General features: G+C 35.0%; 2 protein-coding genes across 2 annotated transcripts in view; both read left to right on the top strand.

Annotated features, from left to right (window-relative positions):
• The window catches only part of LOC139700179 (muscle-specific protein 300 kDa-like), a 341,062-nt gene extending 339,472 nt beyond the window's left edge, over positions 1-1,590 (top strand). Inside the window, exons 33-34 of the mRNA XM_071598761.1 lie at positions 291-483; positions 1,288-1,590. Coding sequence (XP_071454862.1) covers positions 291-483; positions 1,288-1,590 — 496 coding nt within the window. The remainder of the gene's footprint in view (positions 1-290; positions 484-1,287) is intronic.
• Positions 1,591-1,958: 368 nt separating this feature from the next.
• LOC139699480 (muscle-specific protein 300 kDa-like) overlaps positions 1,959-18,149 on the top strand; it is a 96,215-nt gene continuing 80,024 nt past the window's right edge. The window contains exons 1-17 of the mRNA XM_071598187.1: positions 1,959-2,050; positions 2,212-2,407; positions 4,287-4,439; positions 6,235-6,602; positions 7,249-7,525; positions 7,646-7,810; positions 10,482-10,642; positions 11,819-11,981; positions 12,594-12,743; positions 12,847-13,014; positions 13,101-13,271; positions 13,433-13,588; positions 14,218-14,370; positions 15,115-15,282; positions 16,015-16,168; positions 16,842-17,017; positions 17,177-17,308. Of these exons, the coding sequence (XP_071454288.1) occupies positions 2,025-2,050; positions 2,212-2,407; positions 4,287-4,439; positions 6,235-6,602; positions 7,249-7,525; positions 7,646-7,810; positions 10,482-10,642; positions 11,819-11,981; positions 12,594-12,743; positions 12,847-13,014; positions 13,101-13,271; positions 13,433-13,588; positions 14,218-14,370; positions 15,115-15,282; positions 16,015-16,168; positions 16,842-17,017; positions 17,177-17,308 (2,937 nt within the window). The 5' untranslated portion in view covers positions 1,959-2,024. The remainder of the gene's footprint in view (positions 2,051-2,211; positions 2,408-4,286; positions 4,440-6,234; positions 6,603-7,248; positions 7,526-7,645; positions 7,811-10,481; positions 10,643-11,818; positions 11,982-12,593; positions 12,744-12,846; positions 13,015-13,100; positions 13,272-13,432; positions 13,589-14,217; positions 14,371-15,114; positions 15,283-16,014; positions 16,169-16,841; positions 17,018-17,176; positions 17,309-18,149) is intronic.

The following is an 18,149-nucleotide window of genomic DNA, read 5'->3' as shown; positions in this document are numbered from 1 at the left end:
ACTATTGACATTCAAAATTAGTCTTTACCTGTTCAATTCACATTTTGAATCACATAATAATAGAAGTATTTAACATTTTTTTCATCAGCTCTACCCCTCTTTTTAAGAGAGTCAAAGCATTTCAGTTTAATTAAATACTAAATATACGAGTCGCAAGTTTAGTCCCTACATTCCTTTAGCCAGATATTTTTTTAACTGTTGCAGTTTTTAAATGAATTATAAGAGAAATTGAAAATGAAATTGTGTGGATAGCAAGGCTAATACTCATGTATGTATTCATTACTGTGAAGGTGGGAAAAATTGGAAGATGGTTTGAAGGAGTATCAGAAGCAGCTGGATGCCCAATCCCTTCAGTGGAGCAGCTATCAGGAGACGCTCCAACAAACATTGGCTTGGCTTGAAGCAGCTGAGAAATCTCTTCACCAGGAGCCATCAGCATCAGCCTCACCCCAGGAGGCTCGCTCAAGACTGCTAAAGCATAAGGTAGGTCTGGCGAAAGGCTAAGTCCTTCTCTAATTCTATATTTGTTCTCTTACAGAGAACAATAGTATTATTAATTAATATATTAAAACTATTAAAATTTTTAATATTAAATCGGCAAAATAAAGTTTTGAGCTCCCTCTGCCCCTTGAACTTCTTCCATTTTTCAGTTTGGGACATATTTTACTTTTTCCAAAGTTTTCTTGTAAGGTAGTTCCTTTCTGGTAGATTACTTTTACTGTGTTTTACCACTGATATTTTTCTTGTAATTCCAAGTACTTTGAAATCCTCTTCTTTTATCTTTACTTTGTTTCATTTGAAGCCCTTAATTAATGTAAAATTCAAATAAGCACACAATGAATTTTGCTGCTCATTATTTAGTTCTAAATGTCCTTCGGCAAACAATGTTAAAAATTATGTCTCTTAGGTGGAAGAAATTCTCAGTGTAAAAGTCATTCTCCTCGGCCAGAATTTGAATTAAAATTCCTAAATTTATAGCTAAGTATTTTATTTTTAATGGAACTACCGAAACATCTCTTTAAAATGAGAAGTTGTCAGGGCTTTTAAGTGGTAATGTAAGAGAATGCCTTGGTAACTTATCTGGTTAAAACCAGGATTTTTAGTGTCTGGGAAATATTTAAATAATACCATTACTTAAATAGATTATATGGTAATTATTTATTATGCATTATTATAATTTAAGTGTGTATCAATAGTTTTCATTATGAAAAGTGATTATAGAAGGTAATATTGCTTCTTAATGGATTGAAAATTTCCTTTAATGTCATTGAATCCCCTTTGCCACAGACAAATTTGCAAGAGGTGCTGTCTCACAAGCGAATCATTGAGTCGCTCAATGAAAAAGCCCAGGCCCTCTCTCAGCTGCGGGGAACTCAGGCAGACATTCCAAAAGCTGCAGATCAAATCAATAAGAGATATGAAAAGCTTGTGAATAATTATTTGGTGACAATAACTGCCCTTGAGGAATCTCTTGATGCAACTCAACAGTTCCAGGATCTTCAGAAGTTATATCAGGACATCCAGAAGCAGTTGTGGGAGCGTTTGTCATCATACTCTGGTCAGTACCAATCTTCAATCTCAGTCATATAATTTATACTTTAGACCTCAAAAATCACTCAAAGGAGTTTTTGCAATGTCACATGTTCAATATTTTCATTTGCAATGACTTGGACTTGACTTAAGTATTCTCTAGGGATGAGCAAAAATAAATTGAAAGAACATAATGTGTGTCAAATTGTATTTCCAATTAAATGAAGTACATTTGCTGCCTTCATGGGGCGTACTTCTCTAAAGTAAGACTACTAGACTCCCTGTTTCATTTATCAGCCATTTTATTCATAATTTTATTTTCCATGACCTCTCCATTTCCAGATTACACTGGCAATGTCCCTGCTCTAAAATCACGCTTGGAGAAGGTCATTGATTTAGAGGGAAGCAAATCAGAAGCATCCAACACATTGAAATCTTTGGGAGATTTAATAGTCAACAGAAGTGAAAAGTTGCCACAAAGAACAAGAGAGGCAATGGAAAGAGACTTAGCCAACCTCAGGTAAGATAAACCTAGTGTAAGCAATTTTCACAGGCACCTGACCAAAATAACGTATGCACCTTGTTCAGGATATTGGTGCTCTTGTGCAAATCAATATCTTTAGGGATTTATTCTGAAAAATTTCTCCAATAATTTGATAATTTCCTATTAATTTTTTGCAGATTTGAATTTGATAAGTTTAGCACTTCAGTTGGTGATGTAAGGCATAACCTCGAGGACAGGTTGCAGCAGTGGGCAGAATATGACATATCATTTGAGAGACTATTAGCTTGGCTTGCTGAAACTGAAGCAACATTGAAAAATTATGCACCTAAGTCTACTCTAGAAGAGAAAGAGGATCAGCTTGAAAAGTATCAGGTAAGGTTTTTATGCAAAATAAATTAATGAAACAAATGTACATTTTTTTTGTTGAAAATAATTCCAGTCATGAAAAAAAAGTCTGTTTAACTGCCTGGTCTGTCACACTGATATTTCATGGCCTACACCTATTGAATGTGTTTTTAAACTTACCTGCCTATGATGAAAATTCAATTCTAATTTTGCAGAGACCTTTTGTCCTTTTTAATTATGATGTTAATATCCTTTACCTTTAACCTGATTCCCAGTTGGATGTATATTGAACAAGATCTCAATAATTCAATGAATTGGGAAATTTGGAATTTTGTCCTTGATGAATTTAAAAATCATTGATTAATATTTTAACAGGATTCAAATTTTAATCATTCAATGTGATATTAAAATCAGAATGAATCCAAATGAGCTTTTATGTACATGTTGTGTGTAACAGGACTAACTTTGTGATAGTTATATTAACGCCTCAAAAGTATCCATGTGAATATTTGCACCAATAAACATGTGCTAATCTTATGATTTGTCTCTCAGGATCTCATTAAAATAGTTGAATCCAGGAGTAGGGACGTGAAGGAAATTGTTACCCTTGCTGACCATCTAGAACAAGTAAGATACCTATTTGAAGTAAACTGCTAATTTATAATTTGCTCTCTTATTTATTCTTTCCTTTCTCTGATTGTGGTTTCCTCTTCCAGATGGACATTTTATGTGGTTTTTAACATCTTTTTTCCCTTGTTTTTAGTTTATTTTTCAGCTTTTTTATTGAAAAGCAAAATCATATTAGAATTATTTTTGAAACTTATTTTGTCAAGTATTAATTCCAGCATTTCTTAATATTTTCATTTATTTTGCTAATATATACCTAATGATTTTGTAGTAAGAATGTAGTATTATGATTCAGAGTAAAATGTTTGCTCAATGAATGCGTTGGAATCAAAGGGAATTTCATCAGTTCACATATTTCCATTTCATTGAATACCTTGGACAAAGTTCTTATAGGGCGTTCTTTTTAATTGGGGATATTTTGTACATAAAATCATCATGATTAGAGCAACAATGACTGAGAAAGTTGGGATCATGTGTTTGTACAATGTCAAATTGGTGGCTGGTAGAACATTCTGAAACCAGCAATGGATGCCTTGTATCAGGCAGTGGAGATAACTTGTGAGGTGTTTGTAACCTCCATTACATTTTCATTTTGTGTATAGGAGATAATTGGGATAAGAATAGGTGGAGCAACGAGTTTCAATTCCACAACAATTCTTGTACCATCATTTTACTCTGCTTCAGTTGGTTTTAATCTTTTTCTGTTAGGGTAAAACACTGGTATTGTTCACCTTACTGTTTGTCAAGTATATTTTTATTGTAGTAGTTTCATGCTATTTTGTAATTTCATTAGAGTAAGCCAAGAAAAGAACCTGAAATTTGAAAAGCATGCAATGCATTATTAAGCAATCCTGTATTTTCAAGACTTTGTTGAAAAAATATTGCATATTTGTCCTGTGGTATTTATTTGTTAGTAAATGTTTATCTGTGTCCATATTTTCCAAAAGTTTGTGCCTATCTTCAGTAAGTATTCAGGAATTGTGTTTTTTGAAATATCCACCTAGAAATTTCACTGTGCTTTCACTGTTTCTTTTTATGTTTTAGTGTATTCTTCCATGGTGTAATCAGCTTGTTGATTTCACTATGACTTTCTTAATACCATTTGTTTTGTATTTTCTATTGTCATTGTGTGCTTTTAGTTATGAGTTATGGAGTGACTTTTCATAACTAATTTTGATTGTGCCTTGAAGAATATTCCATTTTCCATTTTATCCAGGAAAATACCTTACTCTGTTAGATTGAAATTTGAAACACTAATTCTATTACTGTTGCTTTTCAGTCTTTAATTGTAAGTGTTCAACAAAATGATGCCGATCTTGATAAGCTGCGTGACTCATCAACTGAGTTGGTTCAAAAGAGTGGAGAAACTCGTATATCAGTTAATGTCCAGCAAATAACCTCAAGATTCCAATCTATTCAAGTCACAACTAAGGTGAGCACTTGTCATTTGCCTTGTATGTACATTAACTCATGAATTGAACCCTTGCATATTTTTAGTCTACTTGATCATTCTTTTTGCTCTTCCCTCCTCTCCCTTTCTCCATAACGGAGAATATACCTTGGAATCATTCATACAAAATCCTCTTCTTCTTATGAATCTAAGCCTTAACCAAAGGGTAACCTTATTATATTTGTCATATATACTTGAAATAATAATCAAACTCTGAAATATTCTGTGTAAGTTATCCACGTAGTAAAAATATTCCTTTTTTGAATAGCAGTGAGCATTCATTTAGTGATCCAAAATGCTCTCTGCTTCTTAATTGAAATGAAAGTAATAAACTCTTGCTTAAATTTTACAAAAATTCATTGGTAAATTCAGAAACATAAAAAATAAGTAAAAAGTATTTTTCATTTTTTTTAACAAAAACAATCTTGCAAAACTTGCTTTTGTGAAGCATTTATCATTTTTCAGCCTAGGTAGCATCATGGTGACTAGTTTTACTTTTTGTAATTTGTCTGTTTTCAGTGAATGTGAACATAATCATTCAGTATAATTTTTGATGGTTGATATGAATTTAGAATAAAGTGAAAGACTCCATTCAACGTGGAGTAACGCTAGTGATACATTACATACTTCACTTAAAGAAAGGCCTTGATTCCTCAAAAACTTGTCGTTAAATGAGTTGCTGTTGAATAACTGATCATTTAGCATTTATTATCATGAGAAAATTCGGAATGCATTCCTTAAATATTACTAAACATTAATTTAGATTTTTTTGTATATATTGTGCAATTTCTGAGAGTATCGGTAGTAATTTTGTTAGAATTTTGGAATGAACTTAGAATGAAATAAGTCCACTTGTTGTGTTGTAAATCAAAGAAAACCATTTTCACTCTTTCCCAATTATGTTTGATTATCTTGGTTAATGATATAGCATAGCTGTCCTTCTTAGATGGGAGTGGCTAGACATAAGGCACAGAAACAGATAAGGCTATGGCACAAAATTTGAATATGTTTACATTTTTTATAACAACCTTGTCCATGCAATCATTTATGGGCTTAGGGATTTATGTTTGTCTAGCAAAAGGATAATGCCAATCAAGGCTTATGGCTCTTCATTTCAGGGATGATATCATATTGACATGATGTGTACAATGTTGTCTATATACTATTCATTGATAGATCTCCCACATCAAGTAACCATAAGTGCACCAAAGTGAGACAGGAACAATTTTAAAAACCTCTCTTTAACAAGATGCATCCCAATAAAACAACTGCAGAAAATAATTTTTCCCAAGGAGCAGTTACATTCAAATGTGAAACAATTAAATGATCTATTGATACATTTAGGTTATATAGTGACTCTTCTGGTCATTCGAAGTGAGACCTTGTCTCATTAAAAATTATTAGCTTATGAATGAGTCTTATCACATATACGCCAGTTCTACTAGTGCTCTCATTTTAATGCCTCAGTATTTGGATTGTCCAAATGATAGCTGAGGTGAACTAACAAAATTATATGCATTGCTTGATAATTTTGACATGGCTCTGGTTTCCAGATGACACAGATGGGGAGGTTAGAAATTCTACGTCTGTGTTATCCAGTTTTTCCATGTAAAACATGAAAATACACAGTTTTTATTAAGGAAGTAGACATTTTACCTTCATATGTCAGGTTTTCTATTTTCAGAAAGTTCTGCAACAGACAAGTTTGTATTTGGTTTTTGTTGTCCCAACATCAAATGATGAAATTCATCATGACAATATATTATTCATTATCCAGGAAATAATGAAGAAATGCGAGCAGTCGGTGGCAGATCATCAAGCGTACCTTAAAAAATACAATGATTGCTCCAACTGGCTCTCATCAATGCAAGAGAAGCTATCTAACTGTTTGGAAGGAGACTCGGTGGTTGCACACCAAGACCTCCAAGAAAGCATTACTGGGCTGAAGGAGCTCCTGTCTGACAAGCCAAATGCACTGCTTATGCTCAACAGTGCTGTAGAGCTTGGTGAGAAGTCATATTCAACAACGGCAATTGAGGGACGTGAGACTATAAGACTGCAACTTCAGGAACTTCAGCAGGCCTTTGAATCACTTTTCGACAGTGCTGCCAGCAGTGAGAGGGAGCTTCAAGCAAAATTATTACGGTAATTCTTTATCACAAAGCACATAGGGTCACCAGTAGTTTGTGGGGGAAATATTATTATTATTCTCCTCACTCTTATAGAATATGCTGTCAGATTTGCCCTCACAGTAGACTCCCTCTTAATAGGAATTTTGATGATTGTTTTTGAACTATTAAACTATTTATTAAGTCAGATGGAATATTAGGTTTCCAGGGCGTTTACCCACAGTGGTTAAGGCTTTTGGGCTTTCCTCTGCATCAGGTCATCTCAGAACCAATCAGAGCCAACGTAGGGCTCCCAGGGCAAATTCGGTGTATCATCACTTTTCTGACCTGAAGTAGCCAACAGTATGGCTGGGGGTACTGTTTTTGCCAAGAGACACCCGACATGGAGGAATTCCCAAAAGTCTTTTTAATTAACTTAGTCATCAGGTTCTCACTTTTTTATACGTTAATTTTGTTTCATGGTGTCTGGCTTCATTGAGATGGTATTATGGTTTTTATTTAAATCAGTTAAATAGGTATTTTACTGTTGCTACATCCTGCTCTATGCTTAACTCCTAATATCGTATTATACTCATGAATTTCTCTGCATCAATCAGTGAACAAATTTGTTAATACTGTAAAATAAAAGTTATGGCTTAGTTGAATGTACCTTTCCTTCTCAGGTGGACAGGATTTGAGGAGTGTAGTGCCAGTATTAAGCAGTGGCTGAAGGAAGTTGAGGCACAGCTGCCACAAGAGATTGAACTGAAGACAACCCTGGATGAAAAGAGAGCCAAATTGCAGACGTATCGCAACCTCCTGCATGATGTGTCCAATCACCAGCAGGACATAATCAACCTGAGGGATAAAGTGGACAGCCTGCCTGAGAAAAATGACAAAATTGAACAGCTCCTCAAGAACATTATTGATCAGCATCAGGGCATACTGAAAAGGTGTCAGGTGAGTGTTGACATTATAGAGGAAGTGCAGACTGAATATTTTAAAAATAAAGCTCTTTAAAAATACTTGTAAACTAGAATGACCCCCATTAAAATCTCTGCATTATTGCTCTTTCATCAGAACTTTGTGGAGCAGTATGAAGCCATAGTCAGTGACCATCAGCAGTACAGCAAAGCTGTTATGGATACCCAGGAATGGCTCGACGCCACTCATAACACCGTGCTGTATTGGGAGGATACAGACCTTGAGAGGATATCTCTTCTTGCAAATTTGGAGAGATTGAAGGTACTTTTCATGAAATATACATTTGTTTACAATTTGGTCCCTGAAATAATCCAAGGCTTGCTTCTGACTGAAAAATCACATTTACATTGTGCACCTCCTTTGATAATCAGGAAAAAGTTTTCATAATTGATGAGTGTTCAAAGCTCCCACGACTGTTATTTATCAATATCTAAATAACTAATGTAAAAATTTTATTGCTTACATTATCTGGATATGTAAAACATAAAAATTTATATAATTACTAGAGGTGGAATTAGAATACACTAGAATGTATAAATTGGTATAATTTCTTGTATTTAACTTTCGGAGTGCTTTGAACCTAATGGTGCATCTTACGATTTCTTTGGAGAAACATGAATGCATTGGTATTTGATATTGGTGGTATCATAAAATATTCAATGGCTGGACGTGGTGCTACAATCACAGCCATTCTTGGAAAAATAATTTGGACTTTGGAGGACCTAAAATATTTTCTAGATGGCATATGAAGCCTAAAATCAAATGATGTAATTGACCTGGGATGCTGGGAAGTGTCCCACATTAATCACCATCTTGACTCATCAGAATGGCAAGAAAGAGGCTGAATGATAATGCTACCGTAAACGAAAGTAATCATTTAAGTAGCAATAGTGAGTGCGAAAATGATACAGGTGACAGCGATGATGATCCAGACTTTGATGTATTGGCATGTGAAAGTGATTCAGATGAGAAATAATTATCATATATCTAGTTTATCACCTATTTCTGGTAGGTTTACTTGTTATTTTACAACATTACTAGCCTCCCTTATGAAATCATCATTTGCAGTATGATCTGTTTTACCTATGTTGGGAACTGATGTGTAGAGTGAAGTTATGGCTGGCAGTAGTGGCAGTGCTTTGCCAGTGTAAAATGTAGTTTTTGGATTTGGTCATCCCAACTGAGGGAGAGGTGGTAGTAGAAGTGGAAGGCTTCTTGGCAGACATATGAGGCAACCTCTGGGGAGAGATTCCCAGGATTTTTGGGCAGAAACAGACAGTTACCCAAGTTTGGATTCATTTGCAGGTGCCACTTGACTTTTTCACTGACAAGGTCGTTATGAGTTATATTAAAGAGCAAACAAATATATATGATTGACAGAAAATTATGAGAAGGACCCTCAATCAAACATTTCCAAATGGTTGAATAACAAGATGGAAAACAGTCTGTTAGGGAGAAATAAAAAACATTCTGTTCATAATTGTCAACATTAGTATTTTTTAATGGCCAGAGACAAAAGACTATTGTTATACTAACAGATTTTTGTCATTTATGGCTAATTATTCCCTAAATGTCAACCAGCTCTTGAAAAAGAAAGGAGAACTGGTGTATGATCTGTTGCATGAAGTCAATCCATTTCTGGAAATGTTGCATCAGAAATGTGAATCTTCGTATCAAGTTGCTAATAATATCAACATTGATGACAGAAGGCATGTATATGGAGGTAGATGGTACTTAAAACAAAAATCCTCCCGAAATTCAGTCATTGTGACATAAAATTGTGCCTGCTATCTGCATTTAAGATGCGGAACATTGAGGTTTTTTTTGGGCAAGAAAATGTAGTCACCAATGTTGTTATGATCTTACTAGACAATTTAAGGTCGCTCACTTCACCCAGACCAATATGACGATATACCAGTCTTACATAAACTGAGTGCAGACTGTGGTGGTAGGATTGGCAGGAAAGAACAGGGTTGGTGCATTCCATGTGCTGCATAATCTGATTTGAAAAAGGGAGAGCAGATTTTTGGCAGGGAGAGTAACATACATACTGGTGTTATACTGGGAGGATGAAAAGGATAAAACATACTCAGAGCAGGACAAAGTTATGGTGATTCACTGAAATGACAAAAAAGGACATCAAAAAACCAAACCATACTAAATCCTACTCATTGCGGAGTCAATCTTTCAGGGCTCACAAGGAGGCATTCACTTGAAAAAATTACAGTGCCATGAGGCAATTAAGAGAAAGCAGGTGAAGTGCTGAGTGCGCCCAAATGGAAGTAGATTGAAGAGATGGCTAATTAGCTCAGAAGGGCGTGATGAGGATGTGCAATGGGTGTAATGTGTGTGTAAATTTGCTGTATACATTGAGCATTGTTTTGCAATTTACCACTAAAAAATATAAAGGATAAAACTGTTCTATCATGCATCTTGACTTTCAGGAAGAACAAGTGACTTCATAAGAAATGGCCTCAAAGCCTATTAATTCAATAATTTCCAAACGTTTAAGTTTTATTTTTTGCATAAAAAGCTTTTATCTCAAATGATCTTTGCATAACTATGTGAGAAACAATGGTGCAATTATTTTGTATCACATTAAAGACAAAGCTCTGATCTTTCAAATATGTTCAATAACCTTAATGTTAAATGTTAATTATATGAAAAAATCCAATGTGGGAAATATCGTCTGATTTTCTGATATGAAATCTAATTTTATCTTTAGCACTCGTATTGTTAATGCCATATTTTTGTGGGATTTTCACAGAATCACAGTGGTGTAGATTAATTTTTCTTGTGAAGTAAAACCCAGTATTCATCAGAAAGCAAACATCCATGTGCATTTTGACAATTTTTAGCATTAATAGTGCTATGGCATTAGTGACAAACCTTTGATTCATAAGTCCAAGTGACCATGTGAACTCTTCCCTAGAACCTTCATGCAAGCCTGCCAGAAGAAGAGCACAGAATCCACCAGATCAGGACTCTTGGTGAGAAAGTCATTCCTGGGACCGTGGAGTCCGGCCAAGTGAACATACGCTCACAGATTGATTCCTCACAGCAGGAATGGGAAGGCCTCACCTCTGCCGTAAGGTAGGGTGGTTACATTTGATTTTTTCATGATGATAGGCTATTTACTACAGATGATTCATTATTTAAACTGAAATACCTTATATTTATCAAAAAAAAGATAGGCCTTTGTGGCGATGGGGTAACATCCTTGCCCACCAATCCAGAGGCTGTGGGTTCGATTCCCACCCAGGTGGAATTATCTCCGTCTAGAGCTTGGGTATAATTATTTCTATTGTTACATACAATTTTTAAAAGTCTGATGTAAAGGCCAAAGTGCTCTTTTTAGATTAATACAAAATAATAAAATTTTAAAAAGTCTTGATTTATTGGTGGTGGGACATTCATGAAACTAAAAATAAACTTCAGAATATAGAGCCAAATTTCATAAATCTTTTTGTGCTATATCGCAAATTTGGAATGTCCCAGGGTCAATAGCAGGATTGGTGGTAGCCTTGATATTGTAATCCTGGGATGAGTATTTCAAATCTCAGGATCCAGTGGTGAAATCCTGAAATTTCCTTAGGATTCAAGATTCTTTTTTCAACGATGAAATAAATAATGAAGCAGCTGTGCACTATTTTCCAATGCTAATTGCATGAAATATTACTAGAAAAAATGCCTGGCTTTACTCAAGGAAGGAATTCTTTTTTATTTTTTTAAGATTAAAGTGTCAGTTAGTTGATTAATAGGTAGTTTGCACTAAACTCTCCTAACTAAGGTTAGTCCAGTGTGTACTGCTAACCTAAAGATTGAAGGTTTGAGTCCTGCCTTGGACGTGTGATTCGGCCCCTGGGCATGTGAAAAGTGCCTCATTGAGATCCCAAATGGCACACGGACTACCAAAGGCATCTAGATGGTAAAATAAAATCCATGAGAAAATTTATGTTAGCTCATGGACAAAAGCTTATATGCAAATGCTGGTTTTTAATGCAGTCTTATGAGTTTATAAAAATAATTTTATTTAGTAAATAAATTGAAAAAAGTTGTAGAATATTTTAGTTGAATGCGATTAGTTGTGGGTGCAAGTAAAAGTATGAGCGTAATGAAGAGTGGGACTTCTTATATCGATGATGCAGTAAGATTCATATTTTTAAATATGCCCTTTTATATTTGTTTAAGATTTCCCATGTTTATTTGTAAACACCCAAAAATAAGTGTTAAGATATTTTGTTTGACATGAATTTTAAACGGTTCCAGGTCAACAATTGAAGCTTTTGAAAATAAGTTACAACAGTGGAATGAGTATGAATCACTGAAGGACCAGTGTTTATCATGGATAAGAGAAACTGATACAAAATTGCATGCTGTTGACCTCAAGCCAAACTTGCAGGAGAAGAAAGACCAGCTGGAAATACTGAGGGTAACATCCATTTTCTTATTCTTTTCAATTAATTTTTATGTATGTAAAATTTGATTAAAACTTGGATTTTTTAGAATGTTCCATACAACATAATTCTCATGTTGATGGTGTTCTGGATTCTCTCCTCTCTTATCATCTAGCCCTTCTTTTCTGTGGCATCCAACAGTAAGAATTTCTGTTTGCATTTCCGTTCTGCATTTTCCATGCAGTTCCTCTAAAACCTCATCTAACCTGTTCTGTGCAAGATCCTCACCATTCTGCTACCCAAATGTACAATAAACTTTCAAATTCAATTTAATCTATTGTATCCATCTATCCCAATACTTCAAAAATGAGTGTGTAAACTGTTACAAAGCAAGTTGTATCACAGTGTGGATGAATCCTTGGAGGTCAAACTTACTATGTGTATCTTCAGTAAAGAGTCTGTTATATTGTTTATTATCTCTTTGTACTTGTGGTTATTTTCTTATTTCATGTACATTTTCCCTTTTGTCTGTTTAAATAATCCAACACTGACGAGCTCAATGTCTTTTGACTACTTTGAACAATGAAGCATTATTATCATAATTCATTTTCGATATGCTTGGCTTTATTTTTTGCTTCCAATTGCAGAATTTGCAAGGAGAAGTTCGAGCCAAAGAGCTTGAGATTGATGCTGTGACTGAGAGGGCCCAGCAGCTTTACAAGGGCTCCATCAGTGCTCGTAGCTCTCAGATATCCGAGCTGGGTATGAAATACCAGCAAGTGTCGCATAAAGTTAAGGTGAGCCATTCTTATGTAATTTTTAGTCAAAGTAAATGTACTGATTGAGCAAACAAAGTGTCTTTACTTTATTTTCTGAATGCCTCATCGTCGTCTTCCACAGGACCTAACTAGTCGCTGGAATCAATATGTCTCCACTCATCAGGAATTTGAAAGCCATGTGGCAGAATGCACACAATGGCTTCAGGACATCAAAAACAAACTTTCTTACTGCTCTGACTTGAGTGCATCATCACAGAAAGACTTGGAGGGAAAGCTTGAAACGATTCAGGTAACTGTTGTGTTAATTTACTTGTTCCGTTGTTGATCTAAAGTTGGTCAGAATACAACCTGAGTATGTAAATATGGATTTTACAGGATTCATTGCTGTACAAAGAAGAAGGATTTTCCAAAGTGCAGGGGATAGTTGAGCTGGCACAAAATGTTCTAGCGAATACAGCCCCCTCCGGTCATGATCCCATCAATCAATCATTGGCTGCTCTGCAGGAAGAATGGAGCATATTAGCCTCAAGAATGGTTGAAATCAAGGTATTTTCAAATTTTGCTTCAGAAAATGTAACCAATTGAATGATTTTACAATCCATGATTGAATTCACAGAGCTGTGAAATATATTTCAGCTGCAAAATTCACGTTTTGACTGATGTTGTAAATTCACATTTGATTGTCATCATCCTGTTGATTCTTTCAGGCAAACCTTGATGACTCTATTCAGCGGTGGGCTGGATTTTTGGAGCAAATACACCAATTGAATAAAACAGTTGAATACATAGAAGGAGTCTTCAATGAGCTCTCTGAGTATCAAACAACAATGTCTGAGAAAAGGTCACAGCTTGAAAGATTAAAGGTACAAATAAAAATAAAAGTTAATGTTGCTCGTTATTTCTCTCTTAGGGAAAAAGGCATTATAAATAGTATTTGAAATTTCTCTTTAGTGCAGAATAAATTTTCTATAATGGGTGCAGTATATGAGGATCTCATTATGTATGTTTTTTTAAACCATTTGCATTTTAAACTCTCCTCACAGAAGAAAGAGTGCTTTCACAGTGAATGAGAAATGGTTTTATCTTTTTTGCTGAATATAAAATTGAGTGAGAGTGGATTTTCATATGGGTCTTCCAATGTGAATAATCATCAATGTACTGCAATGATATGACATGTTCCAGTGGAGAAAGTGATGTAGACAAAATATGAGCTGAGGACATGTGATACACTGTGAGAATAATTGTAAACCCACTTTGCTACAGTAGGACTGAATTTCAGTCTCTCTTTCAACAGTTAAATTCTAAGATATAGCAAAATTAATATTTTATATTTATCATAATTTTAATGGCTGCTATTATCACTTAAGTAGTTGTGGAAAATCTTACCAGCAAATTAAAATCATATTTACAATCACTAAAAACTGCTGATTTTAAAAATGTAAATGCTTCCTACTGGTAAAATTAATAATCATGCCCTTCATTTACATTCTAGTGCCTGGATGAAAAAGCACGCTGTGAGAAGATAGAAGTTGAGAGTCTGAAATCAAAAGCCGCTGAAATGCTGGCCAGTGGTCAGCAGAGCCTTGCTGCATCTCAAGCCCAAGAAATCCTGAACAAATTTGATGCACTGGTGGAAAAGATTAAGGTAATATTTACTTAAATAAAAATCCACCATTTTTCTGTTTATTAAGAAGCAAGAAAAAGTGGCAACCATATAAATACTGTTTATCAAAATTGATTAATTAAACAGTTAATCACTGCGATGGCCCACATTTTGAAAAATATCATTGGATGCGAATATCATAAAAAGACTTACTATTTATTCTGGGAGGTCAAGTGAGGCCAGAGATTATACGATTGATTGCTTCCATCGCAGCATGCGAGGGTGAAAAGAAGTTAGATTTGTGTACTATGCCTCTTAAAGTAACCAAAACAGAATGGAATAATATTTCCTACCGAGAAATTATTTTTAATTCATGGGGTAGTATATAATGAAAATCATGTACTTCAAGAAGTCAAAGCTAATTAAGCTATTGCATAAACAATTTTACAGTGTTCAAGGCGAAGATTAATTATTGTGAGGGAGAGGAGGGTGGTATTTCAAATGCAGGATTAGAGGATCAGTTTCTTTTCATGTGCCAACTATCATTTCCTAGGTGCATGTTAACTCAAGTTGCTTTTATTTTTAGCTAACTTTGTCTTCAGAGACTTTCTCCATTTGTTGAGAATTCTAAGTAATCATCTGCCCAAGAGGCATGCATTTACTCATCCACAAGGCTGCTGCATGAACCATCTGAATTATGCATTTGAGGGAATACGTTTAGTTGATAATTATGTACACATCATCATTCCCAAGCAGATGGAAATCAATCCCCCCTTTCCCTTCCAGGTGTTGCTGGTGGAGAGAGAGGATCAGTACAGGTACCACCGCCTGTACAAGGAGGCCCAGGATGATCTCATTGCTTGGCTTGCCCGTGCCAGAGAGAAAGTTCCAGCCATGAAGCAACGCTCCCTGAGTGACAAGCTTGCAATTGAAAGTGCAGTTGCTCCCCTGGAGGTATGTGCATTGTCCCTTAAAACCACACTATTCCCTGAATGAATGCTGACTGCTGCTATCTGTACTTGAGTGAACTCACATCATGTTACTTAATAATAAAGTAAGAAGACAGCATGAAGGATTAGAGATTTGCTCTGATATAAATCATGGTAATTCGGGAATGCTTCACAGTGGCCCTCAGCCATGGACTTCCATGGTTTTTAATAATGGTGCAGGTATATTTAGCAATATTGATAACAATTTTTATGGCTCCTTTCGTTGAAAACCTACCATAGAGTTTATCATAGTTGAAAATAAAAAGTAAAATGTACTTTAATTCCATATAGAATAAACAGCCCTGTAATAAACGCATTATGGTTTGTTAAATTGATTATCTTGCAGGTAAAACTCTAAGAGGGAGACTATTTCGGTGAATAAAAATTAGTTTCTGGCCAGAGTTATTTCAAATTATTTTTAAGGGATTGAAGGGAATTTATTATTTTGTTTGATGAAGGGAAACTTAATAAGAACAATCCTATGGTGATATGGTCTCTTTCCATTAATTCACTTCTTGATGAGGCATGCAGAAAATATTCTCTTCATTTCTCATGTTAAATCAGTGAAGTAAGTTGTGGTCATACAGATAATATTATTTTCAATGAGCAATGTCTGTTCATAGACTTATGTTAAGTTCTGGGAGAGGTATCATTTTCTGGCATCTTTAACTGCAGCTTTGTTGATCTTTCCTCCTAGGCACTGTTGAATAAGAAGGCTCAAGGAGAACTTCTGGTTGAGCACCTCCACCACACAGGGGAGGTTGTCCTGGCAAGCACTTCTCCTCAAGGACAGGAAATTGTTCGGAATGAAATCAAGGCCCTTGGCGAGAGTTTTGAGGGTCTTTTCAATGGTGAGTTCAACATGTTTTTCCATAGTGTGAATTAGTATGTCTGCTAATGGTAATGCATAGTTTTAATATTTAAAATGGCTACAATGCGTTGATTAGAAGTTGGATGGAAGATGAAATGATGATGGACCAAATTGCTTTGTGAACTGAGCCAGATATATGCATCCAGACTGCTCAGTGAAGTGGTTGTGCTCATATCAAGCATTATCAATAGGATTATTTACTCAATATAGGCCCTATGTATTGCTATATTCCTTAGTCCTGACTGATGTGAAACAAAATATCCTTAAATTATATGCCACATACACCCATTTTTTGCTCTGCATACTTTCTACCTTCCCTAATTTTATCGAAACTACCCATTGCTTTTTCTCTCTTCCACATTCTCAATATTCTCCCATCTATAACACCCTCAGCACCCCATTTACTCTCAATCTTTCCTGAATCCACTTGACTGGTTTCTTGGACTTTTCATTAGTTAAAGTTACTCTTAAAAATGTTATTTGCTTGTTAAATAGCCATGTGAAGATAGTCAGTGACTACATATTCTCTATGGGAAATGTTTGGTTATAAATGAGTCTTGGGTTCTCAGATTTTATATCTGATGAAGTCGTGCCTTCCCAGATCTGTCCAACCTGGTTCTTTATTTTAATTGATTTATTTGTTACTCTCATAGAAATCAAGCAACAAAAGGAGCAGCTGGAAACCATGGTCATTCAATGGAAGGCCTACAAAGAAGAATTTGAGAGACTGTCTGACTGGTTGCAGCAGTTTGATATTCTGGTGAAAGCCCATAAAAATGCTTTGCTGCCAAATGTTGAAGAGAAAAACAAGCAAGTCATTGAAGTTAAGGTAAAAACTTTTATTTCACTGCGAAATTAATTTAGTCATTGATATGCTATAAACAGCTACTAATTCTGAGTGGATTCAAACAACTCAAACCAACTGGCTCTTCTCGAGTAAGTGTTAACTTTTTGGCATATTTTTAATAAAAGTTATCTTTCTCCTTAGGGAATCTTGGAAGGTCTAGAGAAAGGGCATGAGCAAATTGATAAATTTAACAAGACAGCTTCATCCTTGCTGACCTCTCATTTGGAAACTTATGTCAACAACCAGTTGAGGCATTTAAATTCAAGATATCAGGTAAGAATACATAAAATATTCTTTTGTTTAACCTGCTGTCACCACCAATTACCTCCAATACTCTTTAAAATGACTATCAAAAAACCAAATTTATGTTTTATTTTTAGGGAGACTGAATCATTTTTACAACCTTTTTTTATAAAGTCATTGTTTCAAGACTCTTGCGTGCTCACTTTACAGATATAAAACAACTTGGTGTGCCCTCAGCAGTTTTAGTTACAGGTTCAATTTTATTTCATACATCTTTGCTAAGTACTAGTATTTTTCATTCTAAGGAATTCCTCTATCTAAAATCTCACTTGCAGAGGTGCCCAGAAGGAGGTACTCTTGGTACAATGCAAACTGCATTATTGAAATTTTTGGGGGTTGAAGAAGAAAAGGCTGCTCAAAAGAAAAAAAAAGAAAAAAGTTTAAAAAACTACCATATTTGTTAATGTGTATTGATTGAATAATAATTTTTATCTCTTTTTAAATTAGTGAGGGTAAGTTTTTATATTGTTCATATAGGCAGTTTATGATTGATTGAAAGATTAGGTAAGATGTATGTGTAAGTGTTATAAGAGTGGGTCTGGAATTTTGGGCTGGGAAATTGTTGGGGATATTGGTTTGATTGGGGTTGGGACAAGAGGGAGAGTCATCAAGTTTTGGAGCATTGGCAACTCTGTGTAATGGTTGGGTGAAATTCATTATTTTCCATTTTGGCTAGATTTAAAGAAAAAGACTCACTAGAGTATGCCATGGTAAGCAGAAAAAGAATTGTAGGCTAGTAGGTGAAAATGTTTCAGTCATTGATTTGCAATCATTTTGGAGCATAGAGTAGGCACTTCAAAAATCTTGCTTA

This window comes from Hetaerina americana, unplaced genomic scaffold (genome assembly GCF_022747635.1).
Source record: "Hetaerina americana unplaced genomic scaffold, ioHetAmer1.1.p SCAF_10, whole genome shotgun sequence".
In the NCBI taxonomy this organism is placed as follows: domain Eukaryota; kingdom Metazoa; phylum Arthropoda; class Insecta; order Odonata; family Calopterygidae; genus Hetaerina; species Hetaerina americana.
Note: the sequence above shows the minus strand (reverse complement) of the source record. Positions and strands in the feature narration are given on the sequence as shown.